The 18,288-nt window shown below is 47.1% G+C and overlaps 1 protein-coding gene across 1 annotated transcript in view; it reads right to left on the bottom strand.

Annotated features, from left to right (window-relative positions):
* Positions 1–3,873: 3,873 nt before the first annotated feature.
* The window catches only part of cntn5 (contactin 5), a 113,092-nt gene continuing 98,677 nt past the window's right edge, over positions 3,874–18,288 (bottom strand). Inside the window, exons 17-22 of the mRNA XM_056283114.1 lie at positions 12,700–12,934; positions 12,449–12,558; positions 9,235–9,421; positions 8,942–9,054; positions 8,538–8,706; positions 3,874–4,568 (exon numbers count right to left, since the gene is read on the bottom strand). Of these exons, the coding sequence (XP_056139089.1) occupies positions 4,465–4,568; positions 8,538–8,706; positions 8,942–9,054; positions 9,235–9,421; positions 12,449–12,558; positions 12,700–12,934 (918 nt within the window). The 3' untranslated portion in view covers positions 3,874–4,464. The remainder of the gene's footprint in view (positions 4,569–8,537; positions 8,707–8,941; positions 9,055–9,234; positions 9,422–12,448; positions 12,559–12,699; positions 12,935–18,288) is intronic.

Here is an 18,288-nt window from a genome sequence, read left to right as displayed (position 1 = left end):
TGCTGTATTGTGCGCTCTGCTGGGAAACATTTTACGACGGACGTATCAAAAGTTTGCAGAGTATTTTATTTATTTACAGCAGTGACAACCAGCAGGGAGTTCTTTATAGTGATTAAACTGGCAGCCGCAGCGACGTGTCCCTCATCACAGTGAAGAAACGAGTCCTCTGAAAGAGCTCCTTTATAAGCAGTACACGTATTTATCAATAAAAACCAGCAAGAAACAAAAACAAGTGTGATCCTAAAATATCTTCTTGTCACTGGAACTGGCTTTGCTACCAGCAGTGAAACCAGGCTTTAAACAACCAGCTGGACCGGTGAGGATCCTCGCTGCTGGACCGGTGAGGATCCTCGCTGGTGGACCGGTCAGGATCCTCGCTGGTGGATCGTTGAGGATCCTTGCTGGTGGATCGTTGAGGATCCTTGCTGGTGGACCGGTGAGGATCCTCGCTGATGGACCGGTGAGGATCCTCGCTGATGGACCGGTGAGGATCCTCGCTGATGGACCGGTCAAGATCCTCGCTGATGGACCGGTCAGGATCCTTGCTGATGGACCGGTCAAGATCCTTGCTGATGGACCGGTCAGGACCTTGCTTATGGACCGGTGAGGATCCTCGCTGCTGGACCGGTGAGGATCCTCGCTGATGGACCGGTGAGGATCCTTGCTGATGGACCGGTCAAGATCCTTGCTGATGGACTGGTCAGGATCCTTGCTGATGGACCGGTCAAGATCCTTGCTGATGGACCGGTCAAGATCCTTGCTAATGGACCGGTCAGGATCCTTGCTGGTGGATCATTGAGGATCCTTGCTGATGGACCAGTGAGGATCCTTGCTGGTGGACCGGTCAGGATCCTTGCTGGTGGACCGGTCAGGATCCTTGCTGATGGACCGGTCAGGACCCTTGCTGGTGGATCATTGAGGATCCTTGCTGATGGACCGGTGAGGATCCTTGCTGATGGACCGGTCAGGACCCTTGCTGGTGGATCATTGAGGATCCTTGCTGATGGACCGGTGAGGATCCTTGCTGATGGACCGGTCAGGACCCTTGCTGGTGGATCATTGAGGATCCTTGCTGATGGACCGGTGAGGATCCTTGCTGATGGACCGGTGAGGATCCTTGCTGATGGACCGGTGAGGATCCTTGCTGGTGGACCGGTCAGGATCCTTGCTGATGGACCAGTGAGGATCCTTGCTGGTGGATCACGTTGCATAAACATAGTGAGGGAAACTATGAAGCATCATCTGATCGCCTGCTCATCTTCTTCAGATGATTTAAGTTCAGGTTTCGTTCTGAATTCTGACACAACATCCACTATCCACTATCCGCAAGGACATTTTTACTTTTTTTGACCCCCCCCCCTTTTTCTCGCCAAATGCATTTGGCCAATTACCTCACTCTTCCGAGGTGCTCCAGTCGCTGCTCCACCCCCTCTGCTGATCCGGGGAGGGCTGCAGACTACCACATGCCTCCTCCCATACATGTGGAGTCACCAGCTGCTTCTTTTCACCTGACAGTGAGGAGTTTCACCAGGGGGACGTAGCGCATGGGAGGATCACGCTATTCCCCCCCAGTTCCCCCTCCCCTTACAAAAAAAAGTAGTTTATTCAAGTGTGCTATTAGTATACTTATTTTAAAGTAAAAATCAGTAAGTATACTTTCAGTTCACTTTTCGAGTACTTATCAGAGATATAACTAAACAAAATTATACTTAAGTACACTTACAAGTATACTACTAGTACACATACTTGAACTTTACTTGACGTTTAGTTAATAAAATAAACTTCAAGTATACTATTTTTTGTAAGGGTTCCCTCCAAACAGGCACCCTGACTGACCAGAGGAGGCGCTAGTGCAGCGACCAGGACACATACCCACATCCAGCTTCCCACCCACAGACACGGCCAATTGTGTCTGCAGGGACGCCCGACCAAGCCGGAGGTAACACGGGGATTTGAACCACCGATCCTCATGTTGGCAGGCAACGGAATAGACCGCTACGCTACCCAGCCGCCTGACCAAGCCGGAGGTAACACGGGGATTTGAACCACCGATCCTCATGTTGGCAGGCAACGGAATAGACCGCTATGCTACCCAGCCGCCTGACCAAGCCGGAGGTAACACGGGGATTTGAACCACCGATCCTCATGTTGGCAGGCAACGGAATAGACCGCTATGCTACCCAGCCGCCTGACCTCCGCGTGTAAATGTGAATGAAAGAGGCAAATAAGATGAGAAATTTGAAACGCAACAATGACATACTCTATTAATCTAGACCCAAATTCTTCAGCATCACATTGGTGGCTAAAAAGTACATCTCCACACAGGCAGACACGTGCATGCACATGCACGCTCGCACACACCCACACACACATGCAGACATACACACAGTGACATTAACCTGGGAGGGGTTCACGTTTTAATTGCTGACACTATAGCTCCTGGCTCTCTGAACCAAATGGGTCCCCTTGCAGGGTACATAATCCATTATCATAAATCAGATGCGCCAACACAGACAGGTGCTGCATGAATAATTAAAGGTCGGTGCATTAGCACTTGTGTGGAGGTGCTGGTGTTGGAGCCAAACGTCATTGAACAGTCTAAAAGCACCGCTAAAGCCCTCCACCCGCACGAGACGCTTCTGGTACTTTGCATTACTGACAGAAATGATCTACAGCTCTAAACCCTCCTCACCCCAGCCCCCCATCCCCACCCACCCAACCTCCAACCCTCTCCCTGTCCTCCACCCGTTCCCCCTGTTTGAATTAACCGAAACGGAGCGGTCTGAACCGGAGAGCGTTATCCGTGAGACAGAAAGCGCTCGGAGCGGTGTTCGTCCTCCGCGTCGCTGTGTGGCCGTATCTCTCGTGGTTGAGCTGGTACCCTCATCTGAACCTCCAGCAGGGGGGCCAGGTGGATATATGGAGCCTATAATGGAGAGTCGGGGAAGCAGGAGGAGGAGGCGGCAGGCAAAAGGTTTGCTCCAGCAAGCCATGGGCGATGGGACTATTCCGTGGGCTACAGATCTCCATTCTTACATTAATTACACTTGAGGCAAATTCATTTGGCTCTTCGCCCGGCGAGAGAGATAAGGCAAGGCGAGAGAGAGAGAGAGAGAGAGAGAGAGAGAGAGAGAGAGAGAGAGAGAGAGGAGGGGGGATAGTACCCTGATGCTGCCCGATTTGGCTCTGCAGTACTTCTTTTATCACAGGAAAGTTTTATGGGCTCTTGTGTCACATGCACAGAATCCAATCAAGGCCTTTTTCCTCAGCCGGACAACTGGGAACACAACCGGGAACACAACTGGGAACAGCTGCTCAGCGTGTGGAACTGTGTGAATGAGGAGCGCGCAGCTCTTCAGAAGCGAGAGACTCGTAGTTAAAAGTATAGACCCAAAAAAAGTTGTAAAAAGTGTTGTTTCACTGATGAATTTGTGCAGTTGAGAGTGAAATATATGTACATCAAGGGCCTTGCCAACACCCCCCCCCCCTCCATCTGCACACCCACCACCACCATCACCAATCTTTTACCTTCGGAGAAACTTGAGAACCCCAGAAATGAAAAACGACAAGCGTTTTGAAAAATAAACATCACATTTATTTGTACTGACACCGTGAGTCCGTACAGCCGCCGCCGTTGTGTAATGATGTGTTTGGGCGCTACAGGCACATGACCTGTCCTCTATGTCCTTACATCCAGCTGTCATGTATCACCAAGCATTGCTTTTTTATTCTCGCTACCAAAAAACAGAAACGTTGACGTAGCTGACACACACCACTGCTTCTTTTGTCCTCTAAAGGTAACACAACGTACAAAAAGCAAGTTTGGAAATAGTAAGATTCTTGGTACCATAAAAAACTTTTTTTTTTCCTCGAACCCTTAATGTGTGAATAAGAAAACAATGCACTTATCTCTGTCGAGCTTCTGCTGCATTACTTGTTAGGCAGCCGGGGGGTAAACTGATGCAGATAAGTAATGAAAAGAAGCAGCCCGGCTGATCCCTGTATTACCACCACCGCAGCTTTCCAGGAACTGTTCACGCTCCGCAGAGCCCCGGAGCCGCAGGAGCCGTCTGGAAGTAGTTAGATGCCAGTCAATGGGGGGAAACCTCAACAAACGTTAAAAGTAAACTGTTAAACAAACCTTTCCACACAATGTACACTACAGTACAACACTACAGTGATGCTGGAAAGAACGGCACCAAATGAAAATCGCCTAGCCCTCCCTGCCCCTGAAAAAAATGTAGAAATGGAAGAAATGAATATCGGAAACTGTCTGTTGTCGGGGCAGATGTGACCCCCTCCCCCCACCTCCTTCTCCTCCTCTCCTCCCCCAGCTGCACCACTCGGCAGACCTCGGGTACTTTGGGGATGGGGGTGAGGCCGAAGCAAGCGAGACAGTCTGAAGGGATGAGGGAACAGAGGACCGCTGGCTCCTACGGTGGAGACGAGGACGGCACAGAGGCGTCACCAGGAAACTGAAGGCACCAGAACAGCTGGGAGCAGGAGTGTCCATGACAGATTTGGCGGCAGGCGGTGTACCGAACACTGGCTGCTTTTTGCTCGAACACCTGGGAGAAAGGACGACAGGCAGAAAGCGGTTTGACCCAACATGGATTAAAAAAGTTACTGAAGTTGGACTAAATTTGAAACACTAATATTGCTAATATTATTTTGTTATATTTTAAATGTATGCTTTTTCAAAACGAGCCTCAGTCCCGACCCCGTTGGTTGTAATGTCTCTGATGTTATTTCTCAAACGTTTTCTATCCTCCCATTGGTTGCTGTGCACTGTCGCTAGGGGCGTGACGCGGGGCACCATAGGGGCGTGACGCGGGGCACCGCAGTATTTATTGGCTGTGTGTTATTTCTTTGTTGTTTAACCACATTAGCAGCTAATGAGTGTGTGACGCACAAAACAAGCTTGTACTGCAATGTATTGAAGTTTTTTTTCCTATATTAAAATATTAATTTTTTAAAGTTCACCTTTTTTTTCTTATACTCACGATGTCATCAAATACACTCATTTACATACAGTTTATCCCATCAAATCCTCACATTATGAAAGCCTGCCAACCCTCCCTTGTACTTGTCACTCAAAGGTCAGCTCATGAATATTAATGAGGACTAATCACACCCCTGCAGTGCTCGAGACAGTTGAGAATAGTTATGGTAAAAGTCCAAAACACTATCATTTACAAATAAAATAAAAACAACATGTTGCAGAATGTTTTATCATACCATTCAAGGTTTTCAGACATGAAAAGTTAAATTTGATTACTGCCTTCGGTCTGACTTTAAATGCCACTCGTTAATGAAGTGTTCTCAGTTTATACAGAACAAATTGCACCCGCTGGCATTTCAATATGCCAAGTGGTTTTGTTGCTGGAGCCGCAAGTGGTCTCATGAGGCCAGCCTTCTCACACACTACGTACATGTCTTCTCTCACGATACTGTCAGTAACAAACACTGACTGCCTTGGCGCAGTAATGAGGGACACGCTCTCATTTGTCTTCCGCACTTTTGATTAAGTTAATGCATGTCGGTTGTCAAAAAAATAGACTTGTGGTACTCACCCCTGTGCCATGTTGGGCTGGAATGAAAACCTGCAAACACATGGCCCTCCAGGGCATTTGGGCGAGTACCACCGTGTGTCGCCGTCAAGCCTTCGTTGTTGTACGCCACGACAGCCTCGTGATAGGAGGTGCCGCTCGTGGCAGACAAGCACTGCCGCTGTGCCAGACTCGCACAGCGTAGCTTTAAGTTCATTTGTTCTTGACAATCAGTTATGCCTTTGGTTTTCACAATGAATTGGTGCTACTTTAGTGACTTTGGTGAGGGGAAGAAAAAAAAAGGACGAGTTAAGAAAAATGGATGGATAGTGTCTTTTTTGCTGTCCCGAATAGCTGGTTGGTCAGAGTGCAAAGGCCTGTAAATCTGGGTTTGTCTTCTTGCTTGAAAGTTAATTGGCTGCACAACGGTGGGTCGGCTTGTGAGGGGGAGGTCATTAAAATGGTATTAGCCAAGGAAAACCTGGCTGGAACAACAGCTGTGGTGACTCAGTTAAGATCAGTGCGGAAGAAAAATAGCCTGTGTGCAAACCACGGCTCTCAGGTAATGGAGTATCTGGCAGCTGAAACCAGGTCACTTTACACCGCCTCCAGTGAGCTACTTGCCTGGAGACTGAGGACATGTCCCAACACTGGTTTCTTCTGAGAGCAAAGGGAAAACATTTCTGTTCCCAGCATCTTTGACTGAGTCCTGTCTGGTTACACTGCTCTGTTTAACACTTGGCTTTTTACTTTGTGTACCTGTATTGCATTTTTTCTCAAGTTCTCATTTCTTCTTCCTTCAATTTTTGTTCTTTCAACCTTTTGTATTCATCCATCCATCCATCCATCATCTGAACCGCTTATCCTGCTCTCAGGGTCACGGGGATGCTGGAGCCTATCCCAGCAGTCATTGGGCGACAGGCGGGGAGACACCCTGGACAGGCCGCCAGACCATCACACAGGGCCGACACACACACACACACGCGCCTAGAGACAATTTAGTGTGGCTGATCGACCTGACCTGCATGTCTTTGGACTGTGGGAGGAAACCGGAGCACCCAGAGGAAACCCACGCAGACACGGGGAGAACATGCAAACTCCACACAGAGGACGACCCGGAACAACCCCCAAGGTTGGACTACCCCGGGGCTCGAACCCAGGACCTTCTTGCTGTGAGGCGACCACGCTAACCACTGTGCCACCCTTTTTTATTTTTATATTAATTTATTTATTAGAAGTACAGCGCCTCATGAACGCGGATTCTAACTCACTATCTCACAAACCGAATCTCACTAAATCCAAACTGATTTAGTCGTATGTTTAACTGCAGCTTGTGTGTAGATTTTGGGGGGGCAGTGAAAAATGTTTGAGGGCTCATCTAAAAACATGTGCTTTTGTAAGAGTTTGCATTTTTAAAAAAAATCTATATCATAATCCTTCTGGGTAAAAAAATTGGCAAAATATATTTTTATGCATCCCCACCACCCTTCTCTTTTAGCCTCCTCCTCATATTCTGTCACTTGGTACTGCCCGTGTGGTTTCACCGGAGGTACGACTTCACAGAAATGCCGTCGTCAGACAGGAACGGAAGACGTACTGTATTAACCTGCTCCAACAAACCAGTCTTTCGACCAACATGTTGGAGGGTTTTTGACGGGGCTGACCCGAACGCTTCGAAGCATTTGACCGTTGCCATGGTAATTAACGGCAAACGCCGTATTTGTTTTTTTTCTGTTTTCTGTTTTTTTCCCCCCGGGAGATGGTTAGACGGCAGTAGGCAATAGGAATGGGAAAAACAGGGAAAACGGTGACCGTGTGAAAGCGGCACGCCGGTAAGTATTTAGGAGTTCATATAAAGGTCTACACTGACAAAAAGCCTCCCTTCTTTTCATACGCAACAGATTTCTCTTTGAAAAGGTTTTTGAAGCCAGTTTCTTAATTAAAATGGAGGGAATCTCTTTGTCCTTCGCCTTTCTTGACAACCGCTCATCTAACTGACTTCCCACCCACCGGTGAGGACCCAAGTCAGCACGGCGTCACATGTGAGCGGTGGTCGAGACGATCGAAGGACAAACAGACAGAGTTAGTTAGTCAGTTCTATACTGAGTATACTTGCTGTTAGTTCTAATATTCAAAGCCCAAAAACAATGGTGTTCAGGACAGCCCTAGTTAAAAAAAAACAAAACAAAAAAAATCCCCCCCCTCTTCTCCGCAATTATATCTGGCCAATCACCCTACTGTCCTGAGCCGTCCCGGTCTCTGCTCCACCCCCTCTGCTGATCCGGGGAGGGCTGCAGACTACCACACGTCCCCTCCCATACATGTGGAGTCACCAGCCGCTTCTTTTCACCTGACAGTGAGGAGTTCCGTCAGGGGGATGTAGCGCGTGGGAGGACCACGCTATTCCCCCCAGTCCCCCCGAACAGGCACCCCCGACTAACCAGAGGAGGCGCTAGTGCAGCGACCAGGACACATACCCACATCCGGTTTCCCACCCACAGACACGGCCAATTGTGTCTGTAGGGACGCCCGCCCAAGCCGGAGGTATCACGGGGATTTGAACCGGCGATCCCCATGTTGGTAGGCAACGGAATAGACCGCTACGCTACCCGGACGCCCAGGGCAGCATTAGTTTTTGATGTGTCGGCGTTCTTTTCTGGGTTGTTGCTCAGCTAAGAACATGATTCAGAGGAGCTAAAGCTAACGCTGTTGGAAAGATCTACCTCACACAATGAGGACATTATGTAAACAATTCACAATGTTAGCTACTGAAATGAAAATGTGTCATCAATAGTAGGCTTACTTCCAATTATAAACTTAAGACAATGATCCTCTGTCGTTCTGTTCACAACAAAGTCCCAACACCTGTGCGTCACATCTACACGAAGCACCGTGTCTTGTTTTTCACGGCTTTGTAAAACATATTGTAAGGCTCCACTGTCACAGTGCACTACATAAATTCGGCTGGACTAACGGGCAGGGGCTTACCGGAGGAAGTTACAACTCGGATTTGGGAGCTGACTGCCCCCTCTCCCCCTTCGCTGACTGCGCGCACCTCAATAATATAGGTACCTCCCTCGGGCAGAGAGAGCAAGGTGGAGGGGTTGATGGTTCTGGTCACCTGGTTGTGCCCTCTGCCTTCCTGACGCAGAAAAACCTGCAGGGCCACACACACACACACACACACACACACACACAGACGCTCCTCTATGTTTATCCAACAGCCCACACCTTCAGAACTAAAACCATAACAATTTGAAGTGGCCCTGAGGTGACTGGACTTCTGCCTCCTTTCCACAGAAATCTAACACTGGTTGCATGACTTTTGTTTTTCTCTATATCTGAATGTCCTGAAATTCACTAAACATAGCAGAAAACAAGAGGTGCTTTACCAGGTACCCGATGACGTCGGACTCATTGTGTTTTGCCTTGACTGGATCCCAGCTTAAAGACACATTGTTGCCCTCCTGGATCCACATGAGGTTACTCGGAGGCTGGGCGGGAGCTGAGGAGAGGGTGAGCGCAAAGCTGAGAGCACAGTACTTAACCACACCAGCTCAAATGACGAGTTTTAAGCAACTGGGTCAATTTCTCCACTTTCTATGATGAGCTTTAGAGCAAACTACACAGGTGGCAGCCGTTCCAGAAATAGTAATGGCATGATTTGTGTCAGCGCTGTACTCACGGGCTTTCCTGGTCTTGGCTGTGATAGCGGCGCTGGCAGGGCCCTGGCCAATGCTGTTGAAGCCTTTTACTGTGATGAGATACAGACTGTTGCCCTCTAGTCCTGCCAGGACCACAGATGTTTCGTTCTTCACAGTGGTTCGTTTCTTCCCCGACTCTTCCACCTCCGTGTCTTTCCAGTAGCTGACCTAAACAGAACATGCGGATGGCAGGGATCACAGCTTTGTGCGTGTTCATACTCCCAAATGTGTGCAGAATGGTGTGCTCACGTGTGTGTGTGGATGCATGTCTGCATATGCTTATTAGGGGTCGACTGATTATCGGCCTGGTTGATTATCATATCCGATATTCAATATTTTTACGATTATCAGAATCGTTATTTTTTTTATCCAATGGCCGATAAAATAAATTAATTTAAAAATGTGCTGCTTTGGCTTCCGTGTAGCCGCCTCTCTCTGTCTGTAGTCACCACTCGGTGGTCTTGAGCAATGTCCCGCCCACAGCACTATCTGATTGGTTACATGTCACGAGTAATAGCCTATCAACACACATCTGCAGACTAGCGCAACTCCAGTAAGCGAGCGGAGCTGTTTTTTGAAGGAAAGGCATCAAATATTGCCAAAGTGGCAATAAACATCATTCTGTATGTTGAAGTTAAAAAAAACCAAAAACAACCAACATCATGGTCTATTTCTATGATGATAAGCATGCCCAGTTTCCCAGTTACACCACTGAAAATGCCTGAATAATACCCTTTGTTGCAGTGACATACAGTTAACTAGAACGAGATAACATTTATGAGGGGATAGCTATATCTGTGTAACGTTGGTGCCAGTGCACCTGGAACTTATTTTAGCGACTGTATTGCGAACGCAACAGTACTCGCCCGTATAAGTTGAGAGTTTTTACTAGTGCAGTGCCCATTCACCCAAACTTCATACTCGAAGGAATATGGATGTAATCCCCCCTCTGACCACAATGTGGGTTGCAATATCAGAGTGTAGCTGTTTGTGTTTCCGCTTGTTGACTCCACAGGAAGTGAAGAAGCACAATTTATGATGACTAACTTCACTGAAAACGTTAATGCTTGCAGCTTTGTCGAGAACCGCTCATCCAAACAACGGCACACTCAACACTGCACTTCCTTGGGCCTTCAGCAATACACCCAAGTGTGAAGGTGATCGGAAGAACGGTTGTCGAGAAAATCCCGTCCTTTATATAAAACGGGATTGTCCTGTATTGGAAAATAAATTGCTGCGTCCTGTATTGAATCAATAAGAGACGTGATTTGTCCCGTATTTTCACACGCGTCATTTCATATATACACTAGGTCTTCAAAGTGCTGAGAAGAACATAACATCAAGTAAAACCGAACCGGTTATACAAGAGGCGTGGAGAACACTTTCAGCGGACAGCAACAGACCGAAAAGATCTGTGTTGTGTGAGATTGCATGTCAGCGCCATGCCGTCATCGTTGCCATTAGGCCTAACTCAGTGGCTGCCTTGTAGTTAAAAATAGCACCCTCTGGGCGCCCGGGTAGCGTGGCGGTCTATTCCATTGCCTACCAACACGGGGCTCGCCAGTTCAAATCCCTGTGTTACATCCGGCTTGGTCGGGCGTCCCTACACACAATTGGCCATGTCTGTGGGTGGGAAGCCGGACGCGGGTATGTGTCCTGGTCGCCGTACTAGCGCCTCCTCTGGTCGGTCAAGGCGCCTGTTCGGGGGAACTGGGGGGAATAGCGTGATCCTCCCACGCGCTACGTCCCCCTGGCGAAACTCTTCACTGTCAGATGAAAAAAAGAGGCAGCTGGTGACTCCACATGTATGGGTGGAGGCATGTGGTAGTCTGCAGCCCTCCCCAGATCAGCAGAGGGGGTGGAGCTGCGACCGGGACGGCTCGCAAGAGTGGGGTGCTTAGACGGGTACCATTGGGGATAAAAAAGGGGGACCCCCCCCCAAATAAAATTATATATATATATATATATATATAAACAGCACCCTCAGTTGCTTGCAGTTACTGAAGGTTTCCGTTTGTGTTGGCTGGACACAATGATGTTTGTGATGTTTCTGTCTTGTGTCAAACCAACCAGTTTTACAAATCCAAATTACAATACAAATAATTGTGTTACAATTGTAATTTTAAGTGCTTCTGTTATTTTGTCTTGCAATACAGCACTTCAAACTGTGTATCAGCATGTTGCATTCCCCAAAAAATCATTATGTCATCAGGGGGGAGAATATAGGACTTGTGGCAGGGGGCAGGAGCTTGGGGGCATCCCTTATTTCTACACAGAGAAGGTGGCAGGACAGACATCAAAACAAACAAAGACCCCTTCCACTTCAGTTAGATACGATGGTCATAATAAGGTAATAATAAGGCTGAGTCTCGCAGAGCTGACCTGAATGTGATAGTGAGCATCAACAAGTTCATCTGTTGATCCATAATCTGCTCAGCTTACCAGCAGAAACACTGACAGGCTCGGCTGTTTCTTGCTGCCAGGAGCTCCCTGCACTTTTTGTCTTAAGATAAAGAAAAGTTCTCTTTTAATTAAACATACGTAAAGGCGGGTCCACGGTGGTGTTGCGGTCTAAGCATCGGCTTTGTGTCGATGCAGGTGCCCACTGGGGACCGGGGTTCGCACCTCGGTCTCGTCAGATCCGACTATGGCCGGACTCGATGAAGCAGCAATAATTGGCAACGCTGTCTTTGGGAGGGGGGCGAAGTCGGCTTGTGTTCATCACATGAATGCGTCTCTGTGTGTGTGGGAAAAAGCAGTGGTTCGGCCTGGATTCGCCTTGTCACGAAAGTGGCGAGGCGTCTCCTTCAAGACCGCCTGCCAGAGAGATGCAGTTGGCGAATGCATGCAGTACGAGGGTGGGAGTTTGAACTGGAATAGGGATCGATTGGCCACTAAATTGGGAGAAAAAGGGGAAAATCAGAAATACAATTTAGAAAAAAAAACATACTTAAAGGCACTTCAATGAAGTTTTGTGTTGGAGTTTGTGTTATTCTAAATTTTGACACCAAGATTTTCATTTTTACAGCAAATATATATTGGTTCCAAATATCGGTTATCGATCCCCTTGATTACTAATCACTATCGGTCCTGAAAAAACATATTGGTCAACCCATAATGCTTATGCATACTGCACACACTCAGGCACATGCACACACACACACACACTCTCTCTCTCTCTCTCTCTACACAGACCTCATATCCTCTTGGTCTTCCAGGGCCAGGGTTGGGTGGTTTCCAAGTGACCCTAATTTCTGATGAGGAAACACTGGCAGCCTTCACATCAGATGGTGGCTCCCTTGGCTCTGAGCAAGAAAACATTAGAGAACGTGATGAATGCAAGAGACAGCCAAAACTGGTGACCTTCTTACAATGCTGCAAGCCTTTTGTTCCGAGTGCTCTTTTAAAGCCATGCAACTGCAACAACGCAACACCTCTCAACACACCCCCTTCAGCCGAGAAGACGATGACGACTTTGCTAAAGGGCCCATCTCCTTTATTGTTGTACACTCCAACCTTCACTTCAAAGGGGGTGAGGGGAGGGAAGGTCTCATCCCTGTACTTGTACGTTGTGGAATCTGCTGAGGTCACCATCTTCTCTTTCCAGCCTCGTGTGCCGTTGGCACGAAAAGCCACAATATACCCGAAACCCTCGCCGTTTTGGAACTCTTCAGACACAGGCTGGAAAGACAGGGACACAAAAAAAGGAACCACATGCTTCATATTTTGAGAACACAAGGACACAGAGCTATTCAACACTAGGAAGAGAGAGCTGCTGGGGAGAAGGAGGCGAACACACAGACACAGGGGTTTGTGTAGACGGGAGGTCTGCACAACACTTAATTTGTTCCACACAAAACAGTCACTCACCTGAGCACCTTGGAACAAGGCACAACATGGGACCCTCACCTAACTCAACTAAAGAAATACATATTGCCAAATGCCAGTTGTCATCATTTGTTCAGTTTTCAAAGTTTTCCATGGATTCCTCTTCATAACACAAAAACCTACACAAATCTACAATGACACAATTGCTTGCATGATGAGTAAAACCTATAACAGAGGCCATTTTCATTGCAATCACACCATACAATTACGTTTTTCTGTGTTGTTTCGATACATTGCAATCAAGTTGTAGCCAGTTGATGCTTAGGAACCGCCGTGTAGAGATTGTCCCAAATGACTTCAGATTGCCGTTGATTGGACCATCGGGGAAAAGTTGTGCAGGATAACAATTTTACCATTGCCTTGTTTCAGTTGACATGTTCTTACTTTCACTTCTTTGGTTGTACAACAGAGAGCTGTCACAGGAGCTGTTGAGGTTGGTCCCTGATGGTTAAGCTGGAGGAGCGACAGCAGCGAGAAAATTGGTTGCGTTGTCACCTTTTCTTCTCTGACAGAGCAGTGAAAAAGCCCCATTTCTTATCAGCAAAAACTTGTTCAATTAAACTTTAAAAGGGGTGAAGATAGCTCACACAGGAAGATGATAAAATTAGTCTTCTCTCAAAGCTGTCGCCTCAACATGCTGATGACTTCCCTTGCAAGAATGACAAGAGGAGTGGGCGTCCGGGTAGCATAGCAGTCTATTCCGTTACTGACCAACATGGGGATCACCAGTTCGAATCCCTGTGTTACCGCCGGCTTGGCCGGGTTAGGACACAATTGGCCGTGTCTGTGGGTGGGAAGCCGGATGTGGGTATGTGTCCTGGTCACTGCACTAGCGCCTCCTCTGGTTGGTCGGGGTGCCTGTTCAGGGTGGAGGGGGAACTGGCGGGAATAGTGTGATCCTCCCACATACTACGTCCCCCTGGTGAAACTCCTCACTGTCAGGTGAAAAGAAGCGGCTGGCAACTCCACATGTATGGGCGGAGGCATGTGGTAGTCTGCAGCCCTCCCCGGATCAGCAGAGGGGGTGGAGCAGAGACCGGGATGGCTTGGAAGAGTGGGGTAATTGGCCTAACATACAGTTGGGGAGGAAAAGGGAAGAAAAAAAAAAGTTCTCTCAAAGCTGTCGCCTCAGCATGCTGATGACTTCCCTTGTAAGAATGACAGAGGGGTGACGACACTGGGGGAAGGTTGTCTTTGTTTTTCACAGTTGAAGGTAAAACCTTGAAGCTACTTGATAAGAGGTGAGTAAAACAGAAACGTTCACCTAAGGTGGTCTTTCAAAAGAAGGTCTGTGTGGGCTCAGTAGCGCTACAGCTCTGTAGCTGAGGTCTCGCTGCTCATAAACACTCTGTTTGGATAGCTTCTGGTGAAAGAAACGCTCTCAAGTACTATTTCAGGTATCAGATCAAAAAGCCCAACAGGAAGCTGCTCGCGTCGAATTGTATCGCGCTTTCATGGCGAAGCATGAACACCTCTATTAACCGAGATCAGTGAACAAGAACACTTAAAATAAGAATCATCACACAGAGTTAAACATCATCAGATGGATGGTTGAGGTGTTAACAGATTAGCACGCTGGATGTTATTTTCACACCTGTGAACAAACACGTGCATACACGCATTAACTTCAAGCAGAAATTATGAATAACAAAAAACAAAAAAAAAACAAAAATAAAAACCTACGTGCGCTCCATTTCCTTTCCCCTACTTGTGCAGCCGTCTGCCAGTTGCAGTAATGATACAGTCAATCCTGAGTAATGAAAACAAATCCGATCAGTCTCAATTGTGCACACCACGCCGCGGCTGAGCTTCCCATGCCTGAGTTTTGGTGTACACATAGGATTAGTTTGCTGGCTGCAGCGACTGTCTGCTGTTTTCCTGGAGTGGTAATACTGGAAGCTTTTTCAAACAGCTGCCACACTCTTAATCAAATCAAAAGCAATTTATTAAGCAAGATAGAATTTAATTAAAATGAGAGCTACAGGAATTAAAGCTTTGGCCATATTTAATGAGTGACTAACACTTTTACACCTGTTTCTGGCATCAGATCAGTTTGTCATGCAGTAATGTGTTGATTTGCACAAGCTTCAGTGTTAATACTGTCCCCTAAAGGCACCACCCAAATTAGCCATATCGTCTATAGAGGAGGGGTGGATGGAAATATACTTCACATTTCATTTGAAAGCAACCGATCACTGTGTCCGAATGATTACAAGGCCAATCAGGGAAAATGAATTAGCCTCCATCAAACTTATTATCAGAGCTGGCAGGGCTCTTAAAGACATGCCACGCAATACAGGTCTTTAAAAACAGCATGACCAAATTAGCTAATCAGTTAAGTCTAGCTGCACTCATGGCTCAGGGAATAGAGACAGATGTAGCTAGTGGAAAACAGTGCGAGAGGCCTCATCCGATGACGAGGTAATTCTCCTGGATGGGACTGTGGGGTCTGCTGGGCTTCGGTGACTGCCGACTGCGGGGCCATCACTAATGGTTACCTCACTGGCTCCAAGTGAAGAAGCAGTCTCTCACCATCGACTCTAATGAGACGGCTGAATGAAGCTATGGAGACTGTTTAGTCATTCATCCTGCTTAATAACCCAGCCCACCATGGCCATCCAAGCTCTGACAAGCCTCAGCAGATGATTGCAGAGGCAGAACTGCCACGCATCCACATGCCCTGACTGCCAAAAGGGGCCAACATCCCTGCTCCGTCTCCTTCAATATTCATCTCCATTGATCACTGACGAAGCCCTGATTTACTTCCAAAAGCATTTAGCTGGAACAAGAAGAAATAGGGCAGAACTAAAATGACTTGTGCAAAATGGCAAGTGCAAAAAGGGATAACACTGCATCCAAGTACATCCAAGTAGTGCTTCTGAACACCGCGGCTATTTTGCAGTGCCCGTGCAGTACGACAGATTTATTGATGGGTGACCAATTGTTGCATGCTTCACAAAAGACACATCATTTTTGAGACTGAATTTTGAACTTTCTTTATTGTGTGTCCTGTACCGCTATTACGCTGCAAGGATGGTTTGAATCCCTGAATATCACAGCAGAATAAAAATGAGGGCACATGCTGCTCACTGTTTAGATGGATTTCTAATTCCCATTTTATGAAGACGCACTTGTTAAACTGACACATTGCTCCAGCTACAGTGGTTTGTAGTAAAGTAAATGGTTGTACATACAATAATTTGTCATAAGTCGTAGTACATATTCCTATACATATTCTATCAGACAGTGCTGGACGTAGCTCAACTGCCACCGTTTTTAAAAAAGTTTTCATAACGTCAAACAAGTTTTGCAATATTCAAAACTATTTTTTTTCTTTTTTTGGGGGGGGGGGCCAGCATGTAATTTTGCAGTCATTGTCTCCCCCGTCCCCTGATAAAGACTTCAGATAAAGACTTCAGCATGACATTTTTCTTTTCTTTGACTTTTTTTGTCAATAAGCTTCAACTGCATGGTTTGATATGGTAGCTGAATGTAGAACACCAAAGTTTTGACACCGTTCTCCATAAGTGGTTCTTGTCCAAACAGGTCCCGTGTGGTTTCATGTCATTTTAAGTACCTGCTTTCAAGTATTCCCTTTGGGGGGTTCCCATATTTTATTTTACTCTACTCTCAGCCTTGAGCCGTCATCATGTGGCAGCTTTTCTAATGACATTCTTGAGAGGTTATAAATAGCAAATGGCAAAGTAGCCCAGCGCTAAAACGTCATCCCATCTGGAATGGACATTATCCCGGTAATGTGCCACCGAGGTGCACTTCTCCGCATGTGAAGGTTATTCTACTGGTGACAGTTGGACTCCCATACTTAATAACTACAAGAATAACTGTCTGCTGTTTCCACATCTGCTCACCATTCCCCTGTTAATATAGCCTTCATTTGCTCTGAATTGCAAATCCTGTAGCTTTCATCATGGGTTCACGGTTCCGCGTGCCCTCAACTTGGCTGGGAGCCAATTTGTCCGGCAACATGCAGGTTGGGCTAATATCCTCTTAACTTGTCACGAGAGGGATTACATTTTGTACAGCCATTGTGAAGACAGAAATTACAAACAGGTATTCATTAACATCGCTGGATTTATAGGGGAACCACTCTGAGATGGAAGGTTAATAAACACCGGCGCTGCCTCTCTGGTGGGACCACGTTTAAAATTCACTACATCTTCATAATGGGCCGATATGCCTGGCCCTTTGCCATTTGAGCGGATTCAGAAGACTTCTGTGTATTGTATGTTAACCAGGTGTCTTCTTGTAGGTGATTAAGTAAATTTCAGATTGAATGAATTGACTGCCTGTTCCACGTACAATAGGTCTGATCTAGAGGTGTCCGTGAGTGCTGTTCTGAATGGTCATTTATGAATGATTGATGTGGCTAATAGCTGGCTGAGCTGCTAATAATGCACGCTTCCATTTCTTTTCTTTTTTCTCAATATAATAACGTGAAAGGCAATTGATGGACACTTGCTGAGCAATGTGCTAATGTGAAACACCATCCTCCCCCAGTGAAAAGAAACCAGCTTCACCTCTGGCTTGCTCTACTGCTGTTACAATGAGCCCTCTCTCACACTGCTCTCGCTCACTTTCTCTATTCTTCACCCCCTCTTTTTCTAGACCAAACTGCAGCATTCCCCGCCACTTCTGATTTGAGATTAAAGTATATTGGAACAGTTCATGAAGTTATGCTTGTTTCCCTATATCTTTTGTATTAATCATATATACTCCGCAGCATTTCGCTATAACATGAGTAATACTGCATGTCTATCTGTCTTGAAGAGCTCTTCCTTTTTTTTTCTTCTCCCTAATTGTACCCAGCCAATTACCCCACTCTTCCGAGCCGTCCCGGTCTCTCCTCCACCCCCTCTGCTGATCCGGGGAGGGCTGCAGACTACCACGTCTCCTCCAATACATGTGGAGTTGCCAGCTGCCTCCTTTAACCTGACAGTGAGGAGTTTCACCAGGGGGACGTGGCGCGTGGGAGGATCACACTATTCCCCTCCCCAGTTCCCCCTCCCCCCTGAACAGGCAACTTGACCGACCAGAGGAGGCACTGGTGCAGCGACCAGGACACGTCCACATCCGGCTTCCCACCCGCAGACACGGCCAAATGTGTCTGTAGGGACACCCAACCAAGC

This window comes from Lampris incognitus, chromosome 7 (genome assembly GCF_029633865.1).
Source record: "Lampris incognitus isolate fLamInc1 chromosome 7, fLamInc1.hap2, whole genome shotgun sequence".
Classification (NCBI taxonomy): Eukaryota; Metazoa; Chordata; class Actinopteri; order Lampriformes; family Lampridae; genus Lampris; species Lampris incognitus.
This window is presented reverse-complemented; position numbering and strand designations above follow the sequence as displayed.